General features: G+C 32.7%; 1 protein-coding gene across 3 annotated transcripts; it reads left to right on the forward strand.

Moving 5' to 3' along the window:
• Window positions 1–7,757: 7,757 nt before the first annotated feature.
• Window positions 7,758–15,198, forward strand: LOC7490521 (protein Brevis radix-like 4). Of its 3 annotated transcripts, none has more exons than XM_024590053.2 (7): window positions 7,758–7,930; window positions 8,020–8,166; window positions 8,281–8,511; window positions 8,606–9,012; window positions 10,969–11,104; window positions 11,385–11,785; window positions 14,731–15,198. In XM_024590053.2, exons 3-7 carry the CDS (start codon window positions 8,377–8,379, stop codon window positions 14,807–14,809), a joined length of 1,158 nt encoding a protein of 385 aa, XP_024445821.1. In that variant the 5' UTR covers window positions 7,758–7,930; window positions 8,020–8,166; window positions 8,281–8,376; the 3' UTR covers window positions 14,810–15,198. The 3 variants fall into 3 exon arrangements, with proteins under 3 accessions (XP_024445821.1, XP_002324714.3, XP_024445822.1); XM_002324678.4 differs by having other exon boundaries at window positions 7,759–7,930; window positions 8,357–8,511; XM_024590054.2 differs by having other exon boundaries at window positions 7,759–7,930; window positions 8,046–8,166; window positions 8,357–8,511.
• The last annotated feature ends 1,103 nt before the right edge of the window (window positions 15,199–16,301 follow it).

Consider the following 16,301-nt stretch of genomic DNA (forward strand, 5'->3'; position numbering starts at 1 on the left):
TAGCACCCCTAGTACGCCATACCTAAGGTAAGCTGCTTAGTATTTGGTTTGTCTTATAATTGTTATGGTGTTGATGTTTTCTAATCCCATCAGTTTTCTAGGTTTTGATTCAAACTAAATTTATTAGGATAGAAACCCAAGGAAGTTCCATGTGCTTTAAAAGCTCATTTTCCCCTTAGTTTTTCAAGGGTTTGCGACTCGTAAATCGCAAGGAGAAGGGGCAAAAATTTAGAAATCTAGGGTGCTTTAAAAACCTATTTTTTTGTCTTAGTGTTTTAACTCTCACAGCTCGTAAATCGTGGAAAAAAAATTTGAAATGTCCTCGATTATAATCAAGGCTTCTTTGAAGGATGTGTGCGGATTTATTACTCCCAATAATATTTTGGATATTCGTCCTTTAAGGATTTCTTTATCCAAACATTAGCGGTGAATAATAGATGAATTCCCCCCAAAATAAGATTTTTATATTTTTTGGAATATTGGCCAATACCCTTTGGAGTTTTACAAACATGTTGTAAAATCCAGAAATGCAAGAAAAACAATTTTTGGTGTTTAAGAAATCCATGCGAAAACACATTTTCGAAACTTCCAATGTTTTTGTATATAAAAAAAAGAGCGTTCAAAACATGTTAGGGTATTGGCCGTATGCAACACGCAAGAAAATATTTTTTATTTGATCGAAACATAAGCATCACGGTAATCACAAATAAAGACAACAAGTCATCACATATATTTCAAAAAAAATCATAAGCCTTAAACATTTCAGTTAAAATAAAGCAGGAGAAAAATAAAAAAAGAAAAGCGCTCTAAAGCCAAAACTCATCAAATAGAATTTGATCCATCAAATCACTCAGAGCCTAAACATAGCATGACCTATTATTTTCGACAGAAAAAAAAAAAAACAAAAGAGTCCATATCACGTAAAAAAACAACCCTTTGAACCCAATCCTATAGCAAAACCCCTGACTTCTTTTTCTGTCTGTGTTAAAAACCCAAACTGCGCCTAAAAGCCAACTATTCCTATGCAACATTCTAACAGAGAGCACTCGGACAAAGAAATGAAGGAATAATAAAGACCCTTAAAGTTTAAAATTCCTCTCAATAAGAGAGCAAAACAAACGCAGCTCTAACATATATAAAAAATCTTAACTCAAAGACACGGGAGGGACAGTGGGCAAGCATGCAAATTTGTAGCTAAGATAGAAAACGAAGGTGCAAAACCAGAAGACAAAACAATTTTTAAACATAAAAAACAAGTACCTGCAGGTCTCACTGAAATGTCTTATTGCAGCAGCTGAAATCAAAACCAAACGAACGTTGCTGACAAAGTTTAGAGCAAAACCCGACTCACGCCTCTCCTTTTTCAAAGCAATGCCGGTCTTACTGAAATGCTTTACTGCAGCAGCTAAATATAAACCAAATGAACGTTGCTGTCAAGGCTTAGCAGCAAAGCTCCCTCTCCGTCTTGTCTTTTTTCCTCCTCTTTCCTCACAGTAACTCAAGAATGCAAGAAAGAAACTCTCTCTGTTTTTCTGCTTTTTTTTTCTACTGCCTCTCTCTTGCATTTTTCTTGTCTTTCTTTTCCTATCCTCTCTCCCGTTCTCTCTTTTTTTCTGCTCCCTTTTTTTGCTATTTTTCTGCTCTCTTTTTGCCGCCCCTTGCTAGGTCATTAGAGGGGTTTATATATAGTCTAGAATATCTCTATTTAGGAAAGATTTAATGTATTAATTCTAGGACGTAAATCCCTACTGATTTGCAGTAAAAAAAACGCAAAAGGAAGCTGCAATATTCTGATTTTGTGCTGGTGCTTTACGTCTGATTTCTTTCCAGTTTTAGAGGAGGGTGTGGCTATTTTCTTTCCTTCCATAGGGCCAGCTGCTCCCTTTCAAATGAGGCAAGAAAAAACGTGGTTGCAGCTCCAAAATTCAGGCATGATGATAAAGGAAAAACAACAGGAATTTGCAGCGAAAAAAAAGGAAAGAAATCAGATGGAGGGTGCAGCTGCAAAGTCTCATTTTCCTTATTCGGTGTGGAAAAAATCCTGTCATTTATGATGATCCAGCCCCCTCTCCAGCTTTCAATATCCTTCTTCAATTCAATCCCTCATTTTAACAATTTTTGATTCAGTCCTTGGTCCAAAAAAAATCCTTCGAATCAGCCCCGCGAACTTGGGCTATATCCTTCCTGCGGTAGAATTTTCTGTCCTCACGTTAGATATTCAAATGGGAATATCTTGAGCTTCTGATATCGAAATCAAGTGATTCAAAAGCCCAAATTCATCTACACATCTAGGACTAAAACTTTAATGAAGAAGTCGAAGTGAGATAAAATCTTTTTACAGAACAGAAACTGGCAGTAATCTAGTTGGTCAAAAGGAATCTCCGGGTCTAACTCAAAAACTGACGAATGTCGAGAATCCTGATATGACTGAGAGTATGAACTAAGAACGAAAATCACAAAAACTAGGCCAAAAATAGAGTTTCTTTAGTGCAGACTCGGGTCAATATCCTTCTCGCGGCAGAATTCTCTGCCTTCACGTTAGATATTCAAATGGGAACATCTTGAGCCTCTAATATTGAAATCAAGTGATTCAAAAGCTCAAATTCATCTACGCGTCTAGGACTACAACTTTGATGAAGGAGTCGAAGTGAGATAAAATCTTTTTACAGAACAGAAACTGGTAGTAATCTAGTTGGTCAAAAAGGTTCTTGATCTGACAATACTGAGCATCCAAATCTAAATGAGAATCTGCTCTAAAAACAATGATCCCTAGGACCTAATAAAGGTGTATGTCAATTTTTCAATATGTAATGAGTGACAGGATATACCTAGGATGGTCAGATATCGTACGAAACTGAGTCAGAATCAGAGCCTAAGTTGGAACCAAAAAAAATTGCGACAGCAGCAGAACTATTTTTTTAGTGCAAATTCTGAGGGATTTATTCAACCTTAAAGACCAGATAAAAAATAACGAATTTAGCATTATGAAGACTCCTGATCAAACTAAGAAAACCTGATGATTTTGGTAGTAAAGGGGAAGGATAAAAAGAGCAGAAAACAACTCAAACAAGGTTTCAAAATATTTCTTTATGTGCCTTTGTCAATCTTTTGGTGAATATGAGCTAAACTCCTACACTCTGTTCAAAAGAGGTATACACTGTCTTCAGCACGTGGGGTCCAAAATTGAGTAACAACAAAACCTTTGAATTCGGTGCATATCTAAGTCTTAGATTAGATTTTTATGGATTAAAGACTTCAGATATAGAACTCATTATTGTAGACTGTGATCGACATTGATCTACTATTTACAGAATTTCAACCATTAACTTTAGTCGGGTCTATCTATCCTTATCTAAAAGTATCATGTAATAAAACCAACGGAAAAAAATTATTCTGGCGTCCGTAGTTTAGGTAATGTCATTGGTACTTGATGAACAAAACTAAAAACAAATTATTTTTAACATGCAATTCCATTTGTCTAGTTTCTTAAAATAAACAAAAGTGTAAGATTTTGCAGTCAAATGGAGCTTAAAAAGGGCTATTCCACCTGCTAGATGTATGTCAATCCTTTTCACGGACTATGGTCATGACCTGTGACAATAATACAACTATCTTGAACTAGATGGTCCAAAAAAATGAGAAAAAAAAAAGCTTGCAAAGTTGCTTCAATCTGAAGTAAGTTTGGTGTGTGGAATTTATATACCCGTGTTTGGATAACTATGAAAAGAACATACACATTTTCATTAAGAACTCCCTATTTTTCTTGTTAAGATTCCACATATACATTTAAATCAATTTTAAAACTTGATTACTGATATATTTGTAGGGGAAAAATGAGAGGCTGATCTCTAAAATTTACTATAACAAGGAGTTCACACCCCTCTAAACTCATTTTGACTCTACTCATTGAAGAGTTCTTTATCAACAAATTCTGCTTTCCTTTTATCTAGTCGTAACATTCAAGAGTTCTGATGAAATAGATAATATGTCGACCTCATGTGGCCGATATCTACTAGCATCTCAGCATCTCAATAGGCTAAATGATATGTTTAACTTATTTAGAATAGAGTCTTGAGTTATTGGGTTACTCCATGGGCTCCCAAAATAACCCTTGTCAAATTCTTGTCGTGATGGAAACACCACTATTGCTCAAGCTTAATGGTAACATGCATGGTAACGACGAGGACTACATCTGTGTTCTGCAGTCTGCTATGGGCAAGATTATTTTTTTTCCTAAATATAAAAAAAGTTTTGTAAATGTGTTTTCAAGTAATTTTTTTAATTATGAATTCTAATGTATATTAGATGAAACCTTTTTAAATACTGCAATAACATAATGGACAATATCTATTTTTTTTAAAAAATTTTTGAGACAACAACAAACTGGATTGACCCGGATCAACCTTGATTAACTTACAGAATTTGTGACTCAGGTTATGCGACTGCGATAAACCTATAGAAAAAAAATAAAAAAAATCATGAAGATTAATTCTCATACAACCTAATGTTGAAGAACAAAATGAGAAAAAAAATCTAAAAAAAAGATGAAAAAATTGGTTTGAGTCAACCTAAGTAAACCAGATGAAACTGTGAAATAGATCATAAGAATGAGATAACCTAATGAAAATCAAATAGAAAGGAATTATAAAGCTTAATTATCAATCAATCAAATACTGAATGATGAAAATGAACAAAAAATCAATTTAAATAAAAAAACAGCTCAATTCAACCCGGGCAAACCTTCCAAACACACGACACGAGTCATCAAAACAAGATAACCCCATAGAAGAAAAATAAAATAAAATATGAAGCTTAATTATCAATCAACCTATTATTGAAAGACAAAATTGCAAAGAAAAAAACTATCTAAGAAAACAAAAAAATAAGATAACTCGAGTTAACTCACCAATTGGATAACCCTATAAAAAGATAATAAAAAATGATAAATCTCAATTTTAAATCAACCCAACATTGAAGAATATGATTAAAAAAACATTAAAGGGGCAAAACAATGACTCAAGTCAACATCGAAGAACCTTCCAAACTCACGACCCAGGTCATTAGACCGATATTACCTTATAAAAGGCAAGTAAAAGAAATAGGAAGCTCGATTCTTAACCAACCAATAGTTGGAATATAAAATAAAAAACAATTATTTAAAAAAAGATTAATAAAAAAGACTAGACCAAACTCGAGTCAACCTGAAAAACTTGCGATCCATGTCATTAAACTAGGATTCCCCTATAGAATGCATATAAAAAATATTTTATGAAGTTTAATTTCCAACAAACAATGAAATTAGTTGATAAAAATAACAATAAAAAATAAGGATCAAATTCGACACCAAAAAAGGTTAACAACCTAGATTGATCTTTTAAAGAGTGTTAGGTATAAAAATTAAGGTGAAGAGAGAGAAAGAAAGAGAAGAATAATGATTCACCAAAGAAAAACCAGAAGGCCCTGTTGACACATGTTGCATGTAGAGCTTGACCATAACAAGGTGAGTTAGATAACACCAAGGACGAAAGGAATTGGACGTCAAATTTTGATGCCTGCGCTACTTAAATATGACGGCCTCTCCAATGCACTAGCAAAATTTCCCAATTATTCTTTTTTTTTGTTCAAATCAGTCCTTGAATTGACAAGTTTCAAATTCACCCTTAAAAATTTTATTGTTTCCAATCAATGAAATTGATTTTGTTTTTCCCAAATAGAGCATCAATCGAGCACAAATTTTTTTTCCGACACTAAGAAAATCCAAAGTGAAGCGAATAGAGGCAAACCATAAGGTCCAATTCCAATTCAACCAAACATAAAAAGAACAAATTTGAAAACTAAAAAAAAACTTGAGCAATAAAAAAAAACTAAAATTTTGAATTTTGTTTTGCTTCAAATTTTTTTTTTATGTTTTTGGATTGTTTTGATGTGATGATGTTAAAAATAAATTTTTTTTTAAAAAAACAATTTTGATAAATTTGTAAGCGAAAAACACGTTGAAAAACTATCACTACCACTATTCCAAACTATCCATCTAGATGTGATCTCTAATGGTGAAGCATTTTTTATTTTTTGTTTAATGGTTGAGGATAGATGAAAGCAAACATAAGAGTGGAATTAACATGAAAAACATTTGGTGATTAGGAAAACAAACATAAGAGTGAAATTAGCATGAAGAAAATTAGGTGCCTTAGGGAAAGCAAGATATTCAAATAAGTTAATCTTCAAGCAATCATATCTATATTTTATTTGTTAAAAAAATCATTTGAATACGAGTAAATTGAGAAAAAAAACATTGAGCGAGGAAGGTGGAATCCTAATCATTCACTACTAAATTTGGTTGATTTAATGGGTTTAAAGGAAACCCAGATGACCAGCAAAAACATGAATCAACTTAAAGAAAAAAACTAAAAAGATTTTTTAAAAAAGTTTTGAGACAATGACATATTGAATGACCTTGGTTACATGTGACTTGCCTCATGAACTTAGCTAGGTTTAATAATTTTTTTTTAAAAAATTTACTTAACTATATGATAAAAATAAAATGCTCGCAATGTCGAGCATCAATCCTAAAATAGATATCTGTTCGAGACTGTGATAACCCTAAACAATCCAAGAAAGAAAACCATCACGAAGTCTATTTCTTAACCAATTCAATATCGATGGATGAAATCGGGAAAAAAATAAAACAATATTTTTTAATTATTATCAACATTAAGTAAAAGATCAAATTACCCCTAAGATGATGATTAAGCCCCTGAAATCAAGCTTTAAAAGTGAATTTGTTTTTTTTAAAAAAACCTTGAACCCAAGGTAAGTGTTGTTTTGTATTTATGGGCATTATAGTAACTTAAATTTGCAAAACACAATTAAAAAGACAACAATAACCTCAATCAATTAAAAAATAGATAATCCACAATAATTAAGGAGGGCAAGTATAAAAGCCATTGTAGGAAAAAAGGTAAATTTATTATTTCAAACCACATTAATTGATTTGGATGAACATTCTAAACCTAAGTTAATATTCCAAATCCGTAACCCGTGAAATTGAAAACCGTGGTTAAATTAAAAATTTCAATTATCAACTAATTTAATGCTAAATGATGAAATTGAAAAAGAAAATTTCTAATTAAAAAACTAACCAAAGAAAAAAAAAAGGAATAAGAATCATATATGAAAGGAGAAAAAAAATGAAGGGGAGGAATTAATAAAAAATAATTAAAAAACTATCTTACATACAAAAAAATAATAATAAAAAGAATGAGGATCAAATTTGATAGAGAAAAAAAAATTTAAATGAGGATGCAATTGAAAACAAAACAAAATTTAAGAAATGAAGTAAAAAAATGAGAGATGAAATAAAGAAAAATAACTTGAAAGACTGATATGAAAATGTAGAGTAATATGCACATATTTTTAGGAGAAAAGAGGAAAAAAAAGAAAAAAATATTAGCAATGGATCAGAAATTCAATCCAAAGAAGAAAAAGAAATAAAAATCAATTTTCAATCCAAAGAAAAGGAGAAGACGGTGATGATATTCAAGGCTAGAATTAAGTGGGCTTTTAAGATAAATGAAGGAGCAGCCTAGTCCAAATAAATATCTCCCACGACCAAAAAACAAAAGCATCTCACGAATTCAAGACCGACAGACAGAAAACAGCGGCCTGAATGCACAGGAAAATTGGTAGGCTGAGCCGCAGCATCTAATCTAGGTTATTAAATAAAAAAAAATAAAAAAATCAACAAACAAGCATTACCCGAAATGAACACTTTCCATTATAGCATTTTTAGTGTCACTTCCAAAAAATAGCATCTAGAAAATGGCCTCTCTCCCTCTCTCCCTCTCTCTCTCACGCTCTCCTTCAACTCTTTTTACTGGAGATCCCCCCTGCCATAGTTTTAAGAATGCTGTCCTCCTCATACGCGATCAAGGTGATTTCAATTTTTTATTTGCCAAAGATTTTACGCCATTTTTAATCTCATTCTATTTAATAGTTTATTGTTATTGTTGTTGTTGGCAGAGAATCTCTGATCTTGTTTTTTAAAGCTCGCAACTAAACGAAACGCTGCATGAGCACTGGACTCGAGGGCCTTCTCGTTGTTCGCGCTTGCTTCCACAAACCTACTGAAGCAAACTAATTCTCCGATTTCCCTGTTAATTTCTGACTGTACGGGCATGAGCATTTGTTTTCTCTCCCTCTTGAGTTTCTCTTTTTATTTCTAATTTATATTGACAGCCTTTTCTTCTCCTTTTTTTTTCCCAAATAATTCCACTTCTTTAGGTCCAAAACGCCGAAGCTAATTGATTTCCGAATTTTCAACAATGCCTTTAAACTGTTGCATCTGTTTGTGACACAGACTCCGCCTCCAGCATAAAAATGCTGACCTGTATAGCTCGTTCTAAACAACCTGGTGATGACTCGCTGAGTCAACCCCATGCCGGCTCAGCCACCACCACCAATCATCCCTCCGCTGCCAAACAACACCAAGCCATCAAATCCCTCACTTCTCAGGTATCTCCTGTCATCCACACACGAGAATGAAAAATAAAATAGGAATTCCGAAACCCAACACTAACTATAATTATGCTTTATTTAATTTCTATAGTTAAAGGATATGGCATTAAAGGCATCAGGTGCATACCGCCACTGCAACCCATGCACGGTGCCAACAACAACAACAACAACTCAGAGTCGACTCAGGAGCAACTGGACTGCATCAGACGCAGAGTCGGAGAGATTCAGGTGGCCGCTGCAGAGGACGGGAAGCTCGAGCTCGATTACACCGCGTACGTGGGGAAAAGAGATGGAGGCGAGGCTGAAAGGTATATCGAGCTCCAGCGGTGAAGGGACCCCGAATTCGGTAAATAGCAGCGGGCGTCGGGTCGACCCGCCGATAGCTTTCGTGGAAGAAAAGGAGCCTAAAGAATGGGTGGCCCAAGTGGAGCCCGGTGTACTCATCACCCTAGTTTCGCTTCCAAGGGGAGGGAATGATCTCAAGCGGATACGCTTCAGGTGCGTATATCTCGCTTGTTTTTTATTGGACGGTGGTGATTCTCTTCAATGTGATGTTTTGATCCTAGGGTGAGAGTCGTGTCTGTTTGGGTATCGTGATAGAGATGACTGCTAGTGGATTAGACACGTAATTAATTAATTGGTGAGAAGCTCGTAGGTTACTTGCCCTTTTTTTGTTTTTATTTTTATGGGTGGAAGAAGCTGGGTGCTGTTTGGATGGCATTGGTTTCAAGAGCCTAGAAGAAGTTGATACAGAGTGCTGAATGTTGAACTTTTACTTTACATGGAAGAATATTGAACAAATCAACCAGAAAGGCAATCAGTATTAAACGAAAGGAAACAAAAGTCAAAATGATTTTGTCTTGACTATTTAAGCAACACGAGTTCAGGCAAAAAAGGAGCATCCATCCAAACTCTACCTTAAACACCTCTACTTAAGTGCAGGACCTACAACCCAACAGTAAAATTCACGCCTCGTGAGAAGCAATCCAGCAACAGCCCAGGGGAGGAACACCTCTGCTTAGTGGTGGTGGGGGCTGATTTGATTGTGTCTGAACCTTTTTCACTGAGCATTGTCGGAAGAAGGCTCTGCCCTTTTCTTTTTCTTTTAGGATTGATTTGATTAATTTAAATTTTTTTACCGAGAAGGTTAAATATATAAACTAAATTTTTGTTTTAGAAATTATATATATTCACCAGTTAAACATATTAATTTTTTTATTCTTTAATAATTATAAAAAAATACTGGCATGTAACTAATTTTTTTATTCTTCAACAATTATAAAAAAATACTGGCATGTAACTATTGGAACTAAATAAGACATCTAAAATATATATATTAATGACAACATAAAAATTATTACAATTTCAATATAGAAACAAAATAAAACAAAAATTACAGTTAATTATTTTATCAAATAATTAGAGTGTTATATGATACAAAAATAGATTTGTAGAAAGAAACTATAAAATACTTTTGAGTTTATGATTTGACTAAGAAAATAAAAGTTTAATAGGGATTTTTGAAATTTTCATTTGTTTTTTTCATAATCTCTTGGTTATTAAACAAAAAAATTAGAATTGTAAAATACATTGTTACTTCATCAGATCAAAACTTCAAAAGAAACTTCATGTTTATTGTTTGCCAGAAACATCGGTTATACGGGTAAGAGATAAAAAATTGATAAGTAATTAAGTATATAAAGTTTGAAGAAGATAATTGAAGGCAAAGATTAAGAGAATGCAAGGTGCCTACGAGTGTAAAGTCTAGAAAGAATAAAAAAAAGAGAGAAAAGCCAGTTATTTATATTGGATTATAAGAGTTGGGTCAGGTTGAACGATTTTAAAAATTCCAACCTGCCTTTAATCGACTCATGATATTTATTTAGATTTTTTAATTTATTATCATCTATAATAATTATATTATTTTATTTTAACGGATCAAGTCAGGTCATATAATAAAAATATTATAGATGAGTTGTTTTTTTTTTTTTTTTAACATCTCTAGATTTTATAATCTTTTTAGTGCTCTTAAAATAAGTGGTGAATTCTTGTGTCAAAAAGGACGTGGTGTCCAATTTTGTGTCCTAGATAATAATACCACCAAATTGATATATAAGATCATGGTTGATGGTAGTTTCCATGCTTGAAGCAGTAGGCATGTGAACGAGTTCTAGCTCGCATGCATGATGTAGACTTTATTGATCATTCTATTTGCAGAGTGTTAGAGGACTCTATTGAAGCCGTAGGAAAATTTGATCCTGGCACATAATATCACATTTTGTTACAGTATCATTTTCCCTCATGTCCAATGGAAGTTTTCACATTAAATCTTTGATTTGGGCTTCACCAAATGCATGGCATGTGCCAAATCCTTTGATGCCAACACTCAATATTTACATGATTGTTTTTTAAAATAAAGATTCTGAATTTAGCATGATTTATTTGATTATATAGTCGAGACATGTTTAACAAGTGGCAAGCTCAAAGATGGTGGGCAGAGAACTACGACAGGATCATGGAGCTTTACAATGTTCAGAGGTTTAACTGCCAAGCTTTTCCACTCCCGCCACCCCCAAGATCCGAGGATGAGGTGAGTTCCTTCGTTATCTGACAGCTAAGGGCATGCATGGTCGTTTAGAGCACAGTGTTTTCAGATGGCCAGTTGGAACATTATCATTTAGGTTCCCAAATCAAAAATTTGTATGAAATGGATGCAGCATCATGCAATTCCACGAAATAAACATACAGCAGGACGACACCACTTTTTGCATTGAATGACCTCTTTTCACAATATATTACCATGTATGTCGGGAAGTGAGGTATGAGCTCCAATGATTTCTAACCATGCCATTTTCTAAACCCTGTTGCAGAGCTCAAAGATGGAATCTGCAGAAGACATCCCTGTAACACCACCACTGAATAGAGAGCGGTTACCTCGTAATTTGTATCGTCCAACAGGGACGGGAATGGGCTACTCATCCTCTGATTCACTTGACCATCACCCAATTCAGGCTCGTCATTACTGTGACTCTACTGGTCTCACCTCCACCCCAAAACTCTCTAGCATCAGTGGAGCTAAGACGGAAACATCTTCAATGGATGCATCTATAAGAAGTAGCTCATCGAGGGAGGCTGATTGCTCAGGAGAGCTCTCCATCAGCAATGCCAGTGATATGGAAACTGAATGGGTTGAACAGGATGAACAAGGTGTTTACATCACTATAAGAGCCTTGCCAGGTGGTAAAAGAGAGATCAGACGAGTCAGATTCAGGTAAGATTCTGTGCCTATTCCTTGGATGAGTTTATAGTTGCTCAGAAAGCCTAACACCTGAAAAGATTAACCAGTGTCCATTTTGGAAAAGGAGCAGACTATGCGAGCAAGTATAGTCGGCTGTCAGCATTTCCATGACATTATTCACAGCCCAGTGGCTTTAGCTTACACAAGAATTCAATAATAATAATAATAAAAAAGAACAAAAAAAGAAGAATCAAAACACTGACAGTTAGGTAAACAGTGGTTTCCACACCCTTTTTGTTAACCTGGCAAATACGATTCATTTTGGTTGCAATAACTGATTAATGAACTAGAGGTTACATAGGTATTCTTGCAAATTACGCGTGTTTATAGTAGGGTAGTGGTTATTTTATTAAAGTGTTTTTTACTTATAAAATATATAAAAATAATATATATTTTTATTTTTAAAAAATTATTTTTAATATAAAAACATTAAAATGATTCAAAAAATAAACAAAAAAATAAAATCTTAACTAATCTTTATTCCAGTCTGGCTTGAATCACAATCACAATCTCAAACTTATACATCATCATACATACATGGATATGGTCTTTAAGCTTCTCATGCTTCCCTAGTTTCAACATATTTTGACAGGTGAGGTACTTTTTTGAATAATTTTGTACTAGCAATATACCCACGCACTATTATAAGATGATTTTTTAAACCTATTTTTATTTGATTATACAGTAATCAGAATACATATTTTAAAGAATTTAAATAATTTAAATTATAAAAATATTTTTAATCAAAATTTGATTTTATTATCAATGCATTTCTTCTTTGTTTTACCAAAAACATATATGTTTTATATATAGCATGATTTTTTCAAATGATTTAAATTAATAAGAAAAAAAATATTTCTTTAGCCAAAAACCTCCTTTCTTGTTCATGTTTTCTACATAACAAAATCATATCTTTTTTTTTATTAGAATAATAATTTTTTAAATAAAAACTTAGCATCTTATAAAATACAAATTTCAATTAAAAAAATCATGGCTTGATAATTGTGTTTCAATAGTATAAAAAATTATTCTCATTAAATATTTATGAGTATTGTTTTTAAAATCATGTATAATTGGATGTTTTTCTGAATTTATTTGTAATAATCTTATTTTAAAAAATTATTCTAAAAATTTATAATTAAATAAAAAAGGTGAAAGGCTAGGTTCATACTCCTAGCCTTTGAAAAAGAAGCCAAAGTGATGTTTTTTTTTTTTTTTTAAAAAGACAAACTATTTATTATTATAATTATTTATATGTGTACACACTGTCTATCTAGTTTATTTTTTTATCACCGAATTTGTCATCGATGATTGGAAATCAGGATCCAAGATAAGATATCTAAAAAAAAGAAATTTCAACCATTTTTTCACTTAAAACAATTATACTCCTATATACCTCAAAAACCCTATTTCCAACAACAAAACATATTTGACTAAATTTTATAAACTCCAATCTACTTTATTTGACATCATTAAAGGTAGAAATCACTACCATTAAACTACTTTATTAAAACCTACATTCATTAACATTAAAATTGAAGTTATTGGTAGTTGGAATTTAGTCGTTCCAAAATTTTTTCTCCTCCTAACTTTTTTGGTTGCTCTCTCTCTTCTTTAAACTTTTAAGAATTAAAACATAAAAAAAATAAAATTTAAGACCAAAACATAATAACCTAAAAAAACATGAATGAAATATGAAAAGACTTAAACTGGAAGGATCAAATGGAAGTTTTGTACGCTTTTTGTGGAAAAGGACTTTGTTTCTTCCTTTGTGTCTATTTTGATCTTTCATCTCTTAATTTTTTTAAATAAAAAGCCGAAAGTTTTTCTTAAAATTGTTCATTAACATTTAAGAATACATAAGGTGAGTGATAGAAAATAGATAAAAAAAAAATTCAATATATAAAAGCATGAAAACATAACTTTAAAGGATTAAATTTAAAAGAAATGAGTTTAGTGGTTAAATTGTAAACTGTGCAAACTACAGGATCCAAAGTGTAAAAGGTGGTGAAAATGCCAATGGTAAAATGTGAGCGTGTAATTAAATAGAAATTTTACGTGTTTTTTATGGAAAAAGAGCTCTGTTTCTTTTTCTGTGTTAATTTTAATTCTTCCATCTAGAGCAGTTAGAGAACTAGGTCAAGATCTCAACTTTTGTCTCCCAATTTGTTTTTTAACAAAAAGCCAAATTATTATTTCGTTAATTTAGTCTATGGGAACATTTAACAATGCATGATCAGCTAAGAATGGAAATATAATTTTAAAGGATGAAATTGAATAAAAATAAAGTTTAGTTGTTGAATTGTAAACCATGTGAACTACAAGGACCAAAGTCTAAAAAAGGAGCAAAATACCAATAGTAAAATGTGAGTGTGTATTGTGCGATAGGAACTATCAACTACACCAGAGTTGGTTGATAATTTTATCCTTGCATAGATGGTGGCCATTGTGAGCACATTTCTGCCTAGACTTCAAAAGTTAAAATGATCTGATTTGGGCATCAGTCAGGGCCACAATGCCATAAAATGATATGAATATCCGCTGATAAATTTTCTCGTTAGCTGGCATCATTTCTCCCTTCAACAACAAGGCTAGCTGTTTTAGAGACTAAGCAAACGTCGCCTTTCCCACTAGGAAAAGTCCTTGGAGTATATTTGAGTTGACTCTATGCAACTGGTTTGGGCAGGCTATGATTGAGTTCTAACTTATTTCCAATCATGACTGTAATTGATAACGATTAGAAAAACTGGCTGCAGTCAATCATGATGCTTCCACCAATTGTTTTCGTTGCAGACAACAGCGTACATTTAGCATTCGAATCACTCGTCCAAGAACTTGAGCTTCTACCACTTCTTTTTATCCCTTTTAACTTATCGTATTTACTGAGTATTCTTGTTGTGTGCATATATGCATTGCAGCCGAGAAAGATTCGGGGAGACGCATGCCAAAGTGTGGTGGGAAGAGAACCGAGCCAGGATACATCAACAATACATGTGATTGAGCAAACACAGTGGCTGCTTGTTCTTTAGAATGGTGGGGCTCTCTCTCCCTCCCTCCCTCTCTCTCTGCCCGCCATACCAGTAGAATCCCTTCCATAGATATCCGAACAGGTGCTGCTGCTACCTCTTGATTTTGGGTGCCACGTACTCTGTCCTTCTCTCCAAATTGTGAGTTTACTAGCTTCCTAACAACACTAGCATGTTGTAGGGGAGGGGATCCTGGACTTAAATTAATATTTTTAACACTTTCTTTTGATTATGGGTTTGGATGAAGAGCAATGGTTGTGTATTTGAAAGTAATGTGGGTGGTTGACACATTAGTGTCCGTTTCGAGCTCTAGTATAAGTTGCTTTTCATGAAATTTTAAATTTATTTTTTTGTTTTAAATTTATTTTTTTTAGTGTTTTTGGATAATTTTAATGTATTAATATCAAAAATATATTTTTCACAAAATAAAAAAAAATATATATTATTTTGATGCATTTCTGAACTAAAATCACTTTGAGATTTGAGAAACAACCGTAAATACACTCTCAAACACTTTCTAATTATCAATTAAAAAATGTGTTTTCTCCTCATAGCTCTCATTTTTTTTCCCAAAGAAAACAACGACAAACATACCATCTCATTCTTCATGTCACTACCTGACATCACGATAACTAGCTGGAAAAAAAAAAAGTTTTAATGTCTTTTTAGGGAAAAAGTCTAAACTAGTTAAAAAAAATCGTTACCTAGTATTATAGTCATTAGAAAATTATAATTTGTCTTCAGATATCTGTAGTAAAGGACTAGTTACACTAAAAAAAAGATATTGTCACCCCTAAAATATCATAACTGAAGTAGGATGCATTGTTAATTTTGTTCTAAATTACTAAGAGTCTATTGTGTTATGCTATTGATGATCTATTTATTTAATGAATGCAGGTTTACTGTGATGAGGTAAACCCTAGTCAAAAGTCCAACACCTATTTGTTTTAAAAGTTTGGTTGATTTTTGTCACTCCTGATTATTTGGTGAGTTAACAACTCTAAAGTTGTCATTTCAAATCACAACTCAAGTTATGTCTATAAATATATCAATGGGTCTATATTGGATCCATGGAACCTAACTCAAATCCTAGTAAAAACTCATGGAATGTTCCTCAAAGAAGTTCACCTATCCTATGATATCTTAGATATTTCTAACTCTAGTGTTATGAAATATTGGATTGAAAATACCCAAAATTGGTGAATATTTCAAGAAATTCAATTTTACCTTTAACCAAACACTTCATCATTTTTTTGTTTTGAAGAAATTATGGTGAAAAGCTATTCATTTTGATTTCCAATTATTAGCTCGTTATGTGTCCATAAACCCAAATAATAAAAAGTGAATAGCAAAACATTTTCTTTAATGTTCGAAAATAAAAGTTGGATTTTTTAGAGTTTTGGGCACGTAGGGTCAATGGATCTTTTAATTTGGGCTAAGTTTTAATACGATTTATAACTTGT

This window comes from Populus trichocarpa, chromosome 18 (assembly GCF_000002775.5).
Source record: "Populus trichocarpa isolate Nisqually-1 chromosome 18, P.trichocarpa_v4.1, whole genome shotgun sequence".
NCBI classification, from domain to species: domain Eukaryota; kingdom Viridiplantae; phylum Streptophyta; class Magnoliopsida; order Malpighiales; family Salicaceae; genus Populus; species Populus trichocarpa.

What these genes read in the sequence shown, in the direction of transcription:
- LOC7490521 (XM_024590053.2), top strand. Translation starts at nt 8,377, where the DNA reads ATGCTGACCTGTATAGCTCGTTCTAAACAACCTGGTGATGACTCGCTG. An exon ending in CCCCAAGATCCGAGGATGAG is followed by an intron (nt 11,105 to 11,384) that starts GTGAGTTCCTTC and finishes ACCCTGTTGCAG; the next exon opens with AGCTCAAAGATGGAATCTGC. An exon ending in ATCAGACGAGTCAGATTCAG is followed by an intron (nt 11,786 to 14,730) that starts GTAAGATTCTGT and finishes TATGCATTGCAG; the next exon opens with CCGAGAAAGATTCGGGGAGA.